This window comes from Malaclemys terrapin, chromosome 1, assembly GCF_027887155.1.
Source record: "Malaclemys terrapin pileata isolate rMalTer1 chromosome 1, rMalTer1.hap1, whole genome shotgun sequence".
Classification (NCBI taxonomy): Eukaryota; Metazoa; Chordata; order Testudines; family Emydidae; genus Malaclemys; species Malaclemys terrapin.
In genome coordinates, this window is record NC_071505.1 from 176,308,902 (window position 1) to 176,318,626 (window position 9,725).

At 45.2% G+C, this 9,725-nt stretch overlaps 1 protein-coding gene across 1 annotated transcript; it reads right to left on the reverse strand.

Annotated features, from left to right (window-relative positions):
* Window positions 1-3,246: 3,246 nt before the first annotated feature.
* LOC128847602 (GRB10-interacting GYF protein 2-like) lies at window positions 3,247-5,042 on the reverse strand. The gene is made up of 2 exons (XM_054047145.1): window positions 4,959-5,042; window positions 3,247-3,798 (listed from the first exon to the last, which is right to left on the reverse strand). Exons 1-2 carry the CDS (start codon window positions 4,972-4,974, stop codon window positions 3,284-3,286), a joined length of 531 nt encoding a protein of 176 aa, XP_053903120.1. The 5' UTR covers window positions 4,975-5,042; the 3' UTR covers window positions 3,247-3,283.
* Between the last annotated feature and the right edge of the window lie 4,683 nt (window positions 5,043-9,725).

Below are 9,725 nucleotides of genomic sequence, written 5' to 3' on the forward strand. Positions count from 1 at the left end.
GATAGTAGATTATTTACAAAGACGTGTACATATATATCATATCTGACTAGAGGATAATTCTGTACACTAACATCAGTGCTGTTCTATTTACAGCACAGCGTACACACACCCCATGAAAATAGTAGTGCTGAAGAACTAGCATAAAAAGTGTACTAAATTGTCATGGTACTCTGAAAGCCTTTTACACAGTGTGCAAAAGCTTAAAACTAATGTATTACTTTCCATTCATTTTTCAGTGAACATTGTACTGCAGAAATGAACACATTCATCTTGATTTTAGATAGCTGTTATGTTCGAACAGGGATATTGAGGCTCAAGATTCTTTTAAAGAGCTACAATAGAAACCTGTTAAATGGGGGAGGGGACAGAATTACTCTTGCTTCACCAAGAGTAACAATGCTGTCTTGTCATAAGGACTGTCTTACCTTCTTATGTATGTTTTGCCTTGGTGCATGGTAAATTTGTTCTCTGAATACATCATATTTTTCATGTCAGTTTACTGTAGCATTTTCCTTTTAAATGTACTAGAATTTATTCTTTTAGTAAGTTTGTTCCTCATTTAAGGAACTACATTACATTTATGTAAATGAGACACTGGAGCTTATTTAAATGAATACTTGTGAAATATGTATCTTTTACTGAGAGGTCCAAGTCTAGCTGGAGTTAGCTTTAAAAAGTCACAGATAGAATACAAACATCAAAGTGGCAGTGTAAATGTATTTACAATATAAAGTGTATTGGTTGCCATCTGTAAACAAGCTATAGCTGTTGGATACAAACCTGTATGGCAACTCCAGCCTCTTTATGTAAACCAGGGAACTACATTATCCTATAATATGCCCTGCAGATAAATATATATTTTAATACATCTAAAGACTATTTTGTATAGGAGGCTATAATTAAAGCTAATTAGGGTAAGGTGATGAAAATGGTCTTTTTGTCAATGTACTTCTGAACTGACAATCTTGGAAAAACATCAATCACCTGTTTTACAGCAATATGTAGAATAAGACATGAAATATTAATCGATATTTTCCTTTGCAGTGGACATTTCAAGGATTCTATCAGTTAAAGTTACTGACTTGTTTATTATAGAAAATTTAAAATCAGAAATGGGCTTACACTGCTTTTCTAATAAATGCAAAATATTTATTTGAAATACACCAAATCACTTTACGGTGATTTGTATAGTTGGTACAATCTTACAAACCCTTAGTCACACTGCTTATAATTTATTCACTGGAGCATTCCCATTGAAGTCAATAGACTGCTTAATATAGGGAAGGCTGGTACTACTGCTTTTTAAGATTGCCGAACATGTCCCATTATAAGACCCTGTTTAAACTTGGGCAAAGCTGGGGGTCAGTCTCAGGGTATGTCTACACTACGGGATTAATCCGAATTTAGATAATTCGGATTTGAGAAACAGGTTGTATAAAGTCGAAATGAGTGCGGCCACACTAGCACAGTAATTCGGTGGTGTGCGTCCAAGTACCGGGGCTAGCGTCGATTTCTGCACCGTTGCACTGTGGGTAGCAATTCCATAGCTATCCCATAGTTCCCGCAGTCTCCCGCGCCCATTGGGATTGTGGGTTAAGATCCCAGTGCCTGATGGGACAAAAAACATCGTCGCAGGTGGTTCTGGGTACAGCCTCACTTCCTCCCTCCCTCCCTCCCTGCATGAAAGCAACGGACGGCAGACAACCATTTTCGCGCCTTTTTTCCTGGGTGGGTGAACACTGCAGACTCCATACCACGGCAAGCATGGAGCCCGCTGAGGTCAAGACAGCACTCATGAATATTGCAAACACCTCGCGCGTTCTCGTGGAGTTTATGCTCAGCCAGGACCAGAAAAACGAGGCGAGGAGGCAGCGGCGGCGGCAGCGCAGCGACAAGCATGATGAGGACATGGACACGGACACAGAATTCAGTGAAACCACAGACCCCAGTGCTTTGGAGATCATGTTGTTAATGGGGCAGATTCTATCCATGGAACGCCGATTCTGGGCAAGGGAAACAAGCACAGACTGGTGGGACCGCATAGTGTTGCAGGTCTGGGACGATTCCCAGTGGCTGCGGAACTTTCGCATGCGTAAGGGCACTTTCATGGAACTTTGTGACTTGCTGTCTCCTGCCCTGAAACGCCAGAATACCAAGATGAGAGCAGCCCTCACAGTTGAGAAGCGCGTGGCGATAGCCCTGTGGAAGCTTGCAACGCCAGACAGCTACCGGTCAGTCGGGAATCAATTTGGAGTGGGCAAATCTACTGTGGGGGCTGCTGTGATGCAAGTAGCCAAAGCAATCACTCAGGTGCTGCTACGAAAGTTAGTGACTCTGGGAAATGTGCAGGCTATAGTGGATGGTTTTGCTGCAATGGGATTCCCTAACTGTGGTGGGGCAATAGACGGAACCCATATCCCTATCTTGGCACCGGAGCACCAAGCCACCGAGTACATAAACCGCAAGGGGTACTTTTCAATGGTGCTGCAAGCACTTGTGGATCACAAGGGACGTTTCACCAACATCAACGCGGGCTGGGCGGGAAGGGTTCATGACGCTCGCGTCTTCAGGAACACTACTCTGTTTAAAGGGCTGCAGCAAGGGACTTACTTTCCGGACCAGAAAATAACCGTTGGGGATGTTGAAATGCCCATAGTTATTCTTGGGGACCCAGCCTACCCCTTAATGCCATGGCTTATGAAGCCATACACAGGCAGCCTGGACAGGATTCAGGAGCTGTTTAACTACAGGCTAAGCAAGTGCAGAATGGTGGTAGAATGTGCATTTGGCCGTTTAAAAGGTCGCTGGCTTTCATTATTGACTCGCTCTGACCTCAGCCAAAGAAATCTCCCCATTGTTATTTCTGCTTGCTGTGTGCTCCACAATCTCTGTGAAAGTAAGGGGGAGACCTTTATGGCGGGGTGGGAGGCTGAGGCAAATCGCCTGGCTGCTGATTACGCGCAGCCAGACACCAGGGCGATTAGAAGATCACACCATGAAGCGCTGTGCATCAGAGAAGCTTTGAAAACTAGTTTCATGGCTGGCCAGGCTACCGTGTGAAATATCTGTTTGTTTCTCCTTCATGAAAACCCTCCCCCTTTACTGACTGATTTTCTGTAAGGAACCCACCCTGCCCCTTCCCCCATCTTTCTTTCAAACCAAATAAAGTCACTATCATTTAAAAATCATTTATTCTTTATTAATAGATTAGAAAAAGAGGGAGGGAACCCGGGTGGTATTTGGGAGGAGGATTGCTGGGAAGGAAAAAGCCACAAAGAAAAGGTTAAAAAAATGACAGCCTTTTGCTTGGGCTGTCTACTGGGGTGGAATGGGAAGGTGTACGGAGCCTCCCCCCCCGCGTTCTTACACGTCTGGGTGAGGAGGATACGGAACATGGGGAGGGAGGAGGGTGGAACAGGGGCTGAAGCGGCAGTCTGTTTTCCAGCAGCCGTTCCTGAACCTCCACCAGACGCCGGAGCAGCCCCAGCGTTGCATCCTTCATCCTCTGGTCTTCCTGCCGCCATCTCTCATCTCGATCGTCTCTCCTCTCCTCACGTTGGTCCCTGCTCTCCTCACGTTGGTCCCTCCTCTCCTCACGTTGGTCCCTCCTCTCCTCACGTTCACTGACTTCTTTCCTATACTTTGAAACTGTTTCCTTCCACTCATTCAGATGAGCTCTGTCACTCCTGCTGGATTGCATAATTTCAGAAAACATGTCCTCCCGCGTCTTCTTCTTACGACGCCTTATCTGTGATAACCTTCGGGATGGAGGAGGGAGGCTTGAGGAATTTGCAGCTGCTGTAGGGAGGGGAAAAAAGAGAGAATTGTTTTAAAAGCTACATTTTGCAGAACAATGCTTATACTCTTTCACGGTGACCAACACTGTTCACATTACATAGCACATGTGATTTCTGTGCAAGGTCGCATTTTGCCTCTTAATGCTGAGTGCTTGTGGCTTTGCTGCTAGAGATCACAGGTCTGGGCAACAGAATTCGGCTTGCATGCGGCCATGGTAAGCCATTGTTTTACAGCTTCTGCACCCTCCTTTCCCACATACCAAGCATAGCCTGTAGAGTGCTGCAGAAGCCTGGCCAATCTCAGCCAGTTGGGGGGGGGCAGTGTGGGGGGGCTTGTCTGGGCCCCTTCAGGCAAGTAGAGTGCTGCGGTTTTTCTGTTAACATTCAGCAGCACCAGAAAACAAACTAACCCCCCCCCCGCCATGAATTCTCTGGGATGATCACGGTACCCTTCCCCCCACCGCGTGGCTGGTATCAGGGAAGATCCCTGCAGGCACCAAACTACCCCCCCCCCCCCCGCCGCCGACCCCCCCCCCTCACCATGAATTCTCTGGGATGATCACGGTACCCTCCCCCCACCGCGTGGCTGGTAACAGGGAAGATCCCTGCTAGCCAAACGCGGAAAACTTCAGGGCCAATTTCCCATCTGCGCTTGGCTAACTGCAGGGAAGGATTTATTTTCCGCCACAGGCAAACAGCCCAGTAGGAACGGCCACCTCTGTCCCCTTAATTAAGTTCCCGTATTTCAACCAGGTTACCAGGAGTGATATCACTCTCCTGAGGATTACACAACAAGATAAAGAACGGATGTTGCTTGAATGCCAGCAAACACCGGGACCATACGCTGCCAGGCTTTGTCAGGCAATGATACCAGATTACTTGCTGCAAGCATGGCATGGTCAAGTGTCCTACCATGGAGGAGGGAATAAGGATGCACTGCCCAGAAACCTTCTGGCAAGGCTTTCGGAGTACCTCCAGGAGAGCTTCATGGAGATGTCCCTGGAGGATTTCCGCTCCATCCCCATACACGTTAACAGACTTTTCCAGTAGCTACAGACTTTTCCAGTAGCTGAACTGACCGCGAATGCAAAGTCAGGCAAAGTAATCATTAAAAACCGTTTGCTTTTAAAACAAGTTTTATATTTTAAAAGGTAAACTCACCTGAGGTCCCTTCCATGGGGTCAGAGTCTTGGGTACTGGCTTGGGAGGCTTGGGAGGGTACTTCAGTCAGGGTGATAAAAAGATCCTGGCTGTTGGGGAGAATGGACTGCTGTGTGCTCTCTGCAAGCTCATCCTCCTCCTCCTCCTCTACCCCATCGGCAGAATCCTCAGGCATCGAGACTATCCCCGACCCAGAATCGACGAACAAAGGTGGGGTAGTGGTGGCAGCCCCCCCTAGAATTGCATGCAGCTCGGCGTAGTAGCGGCATGTCCGCGGCTCTGACCCGGAGCGACCGTTTGCCTCCTTTGTTTTTTGATAGGCTTGTCTGAGCTCCTTGACCTTCACGCGGCACTGCTCAGAGTCCCTATTGTGGCCTCTCTCCATCATGCCCTTGGAAATTTTTTCAAAAGTTTTTGCATTTCGTCTTTTAGAACGAAGTTCTGCAAGCACTGAATCCTCTCCCCATACAGCGATCAGATCCAGTACCTCCCTCACGGTCCATGCTGGTGCTCTTTTTCGATTATCAGCCTGCATGGTTACCTGTGCTGATGAGGTATCTGTGGTCACCTGTGCTCTCCACGCTGGGCAAACAGGAAATGAAGTTCAAATGTTCGCGGGGCTTTTCCTGTCTACCTGGCCAGTGCATCCGAGTTCGGATTGCTGTCCAGAGCGGTCACAATGATGCACTGTGGGATAGCTCCCGGAGGCCAATACCATCGAATTGCGGCCACACTAACCCTAATTCGAATTGCTAAAATCGATTTTGGCGCTACTCCGCTCGTTGGGCTGGAGTACAGAAATCGATTTAAAGGGCCCTTTACATCGAATTAAATGGCGTCGTTGTGTGGACGGTTACAGGGTTAATTCGAATTAAAGCTGATAAATCCAAATTAAAGTCGTAGTGTAGACCAGGCCTCAGTCTGAATTGTTTTAGAAATTTCAGCCAAAACGGTTCAGCAATTTCTAAGAACACATTTTGCCTATATTAAAAAATCCTGGCAACCAGTTGAGAAGCTCTGTTGCCACCATGGTTTGGAGAAGTGACTTGAAATTTGGCAGGGAGTAGCCTTTGTGGCAGGGATGCTCCTTTTGCATTCCCTGTGAAAATCCACCTACATTTGGACAAGTTATAAATCCTTGAAAAAATTGCAGTTTGCCCGTCCTGTTTCAGCATGGGAAACATTCTAGATGACCTCCTGAGGAACCTTTCAGCCCTACATGTCTATGACTCTCTGCTCAGCAGAGACATGCTAAGGTTTAGCAGGTTAATTCCCCCTAACAATCCATCTGTACTGGGCATGCTCCAGCATGGATTAGAGATTGCTGAGCAGGATTTCCCCTGCAATGGCAGTTCCCGGCTGGCCCAGGATGTGCCAGGTCTAGGTCCAGGCACTAGAAGTGAGATCACTTCTCTCTCCTGTGTTCTCAATGGTCCCCTGCTGGACACAGGCAGTGAGAACAAGGAAACTGGCAGAATTGAACAGAGTTAGTTCAAGTAACAAGTGTGGGTAGTAGATCTAGTGGTTCTAACTTTACTGATGACCGATGTGGGTGATATTATGATACCACCTTATGAAATTTCTGTGTTGTCATTTTGCTTTTTTAAAAACCTAGGAAATTACACAGAGAGAAAATACGTTCAAAGAACATTATTAAGTTTTCCAACTGAAGCACTCAAAAAACTTAGGAAATGACAGAATTAAGATTGCCCTGCTGCATCCCCAAAGCAGGTCCTCCCGAACACTGAATACGGCAGGGGTCATGTTGAAAAAATAGTATGTGACCGTGTAATTAAAGACAGTCTCAAGGGGCCTGAATTAAGATTCCACATGCAACCTTAATTCTGGCTTTTCCTAACTTTGAGTGTTCAACTTCACATAATAATGCTCTTTGAATCTATTTTTTAAAGTGTAATATCAGTAAAGATTTGCAGACTCCAATCCTATATTTAAAAGATTCTCTTCACCCCACTGAATTGCAGCCCCCTTTTGGGTGTCAGGCTAGTTAATAGCACAGCTCAGTATATCACATAGCAGTTTAGGACAGCACACGTGACCTTAGGCAAGCACTCACTCTCAGTTTTCCTTCTGCAAAAATCTCCCTATCATAGAATCATAGGACTGGAAGGGACCTCAAGAGGGCATCTACTCCAGTCCCCTGCACTCATGGCAGGACTAAGTATTATCTAGACCATCCCTAACAGGTGTTTGTCTAACCTGCTCTTAAAAATCTCCAATGATGGGGATTCCACAACCTCCCTAGGCAATTTATTCCAGTGTTTAACCATCGTGACAGTTAGAAGGTTTTCCTAATGTCCAAACTAAATCTCCCTTGCTACAATTCAACTCTACTGCTTGTCCTATCCTCAGAGGTTAAGAACAATTTTTCTCCCTCCTCCTTGTAAGGACCTTTTACGTACTTGAAAACTGTTATGTCCCCTATCTGTCTTCTCTTTTTCAGACTAAACAAATCCAATTTTTTCCAATCTTCCAATCAAAAGCTTTACTAAAGTTAAGATATACCCCATCTACTGCTTCCCTCACATCCACAAGGTTTGCTACCCTGTCAAAGAAAGCTGTCAGGTTGGTTTGACAAGATTTGTTCTTGGCAAATGCATGCTGTTACTTACCTTCTAGATGTTTGCAAATTCATTGTTTAATTATTTGCATCATTGTCTTTCCAGGTACAGAAGCGAGATATCCAGCAGAAACCACAGGGGAGAACTGAGGTAGGTAGCTCCCCAAAGTGGAATTTGGCCAAGACCACTCACACTGTTGTTGAACGTGGCATGAGATCTTCAATGTCCACAAGTGTCCAGGACATTATGTAACCCACACACCTCCTGGGTGTGGTGCTCTGTCCCATCGAGTGGAACCAAGACCACATAGAGAGAGATTAATAAGTCTGCTCTACAGCCTTAGCTAAGGGCTGTATGGCTTTTAGCTCATGCAGTAAGCTCCAGAGATCCCACGTTCAATCCCAACAACCAGGGTCTGTAGCTGTTACAATAACTCTTTAAATCTCATCTAAAAAATGGCTCACTGGACTGCATGCTGCCTTCCTGTGACTGTTCTCAATATTGGTTCATTATTGACTCAGCTATAGGCTTCACTCTGTATGTATGGTATGGAAGAGAGGTGAAAGGCATACAATGTGTGGAGGTTAGTCAGAGGGCCACACTGAAGGGAAAGTTCCATGAGTAGTATGCTCTGTCTCTGCATGAGTTCCTCTCCTCTTTGCAATCAGTGAAATGATGCTCCTCTTCATGCAGCTGAGGGCATCAAGTCAGTTAAGGGGTGTCAGGGACTATATTTTGCATGTTCCCCCTTTAGGTAGTCAGGATTTATAATTTATTTACCATCATGAATTACTGCTACTCAAATCAGCAACAATTCTCCTGGTGTAGCTTTTCCACAGTGAGTGGGAAGATGGGTAAAGCAGAAGGGAGAGGGGATATCTCTCTGTGTAGAAAGAAGTGCAGAAAGAAGCCATATTACTGGATGCAGGCTATGTATAGAGGCTACATCCCTCCGGTGGAAGTTCAGTAGATTTCAATCCCAGTCTCCACAATTTTGGTGAACTATGCAGTTCCCCAGACCCACTTCAGAAATGGCTCCACCTTCAATGGAGGAAACTGTGACTGAGTAATGGAAGCTTAAGAGCTGTGGATCTTTCTTTCCCTTTCCAAGGTGTTTAACTTGTTTGGTAGGGAGCCATCTGTTTCATCAACACCACCACTTCCTGAATCATGTGAGTTGTCCTCAATGTGTTCCCATTCAAGTACTGAGCAAGCCCAACCCTGCTTAGCTTATGAGGTCTCATATAGTGTAAGACCAGGTTGGTATGGCTGTAGATGAGTTAAAATATGCATTGGCTATTAGTTTTGGTAGAGTGCAGTAATGTTTAGCCAAGAGCAATATCAAGACAAGAAAAAAACAATTAATCTAACAAGATTTTTGACACACATTGTACCTCCAGTTTCTGCAATCACAATTCATTAATTGTGTAAAAGCCTTTAAAATATCTATAATATACTTTTGTCACAATTTTTGACTATTTTACCTACAAAATCATATGGAATTTGCTTACTTTTTAAATGACATTTTAACAGGCATATAGGCACAAGTGTTTATATAGTAATTAAAATGATAACACATAATGGACAGCTATGGATTGTTGAGGGTCTTACACACTATTCATAACTCTCCTAGAAAAGAAAATATGCTGCAATCAAGACAGTAAAAGAACTTGGCCCCAGTGCCACCTCTTGTGGGTTGTAGCGGACAACACACTGGCCATAGAGATAAAAAAACAGTATGGATCCTGCCAACTACGCCACTGTGACGGGTTGGATCACAGAAACCCCCTTGGGAGCTGCCACCTAATGTGCAAAGACTACCCCTGCTCCTGTTTTCCCTGCCAGCTCAGGACTCCAGCACCCTGTCTTGCTGAGCCAGACTCTGCCGTCTGGCTCCAGACACAGACCCAGAGTCTGAATCACTTGTCCCAAAGCTGCAAGTTTACCTGAAAACAGCTCACAGAAGTGTGCTTGTCTTTAGCACTCAGATGCCCAACTCCCAATGGGGTCTAACCCCAAATAAATCCGTTTTACCCTGCATAAAGCTTATGCAGGGCAAACTCATAAATTGTTCGCCCTCTATAACACTGATAGAGAGATATGCACAGCTGTTTGCTCCCCCGGGTATTAATACATACTCTGAGTTAATTAATAAGTAAAAAGTGATTTTATTAAATTCAGAAAGTAG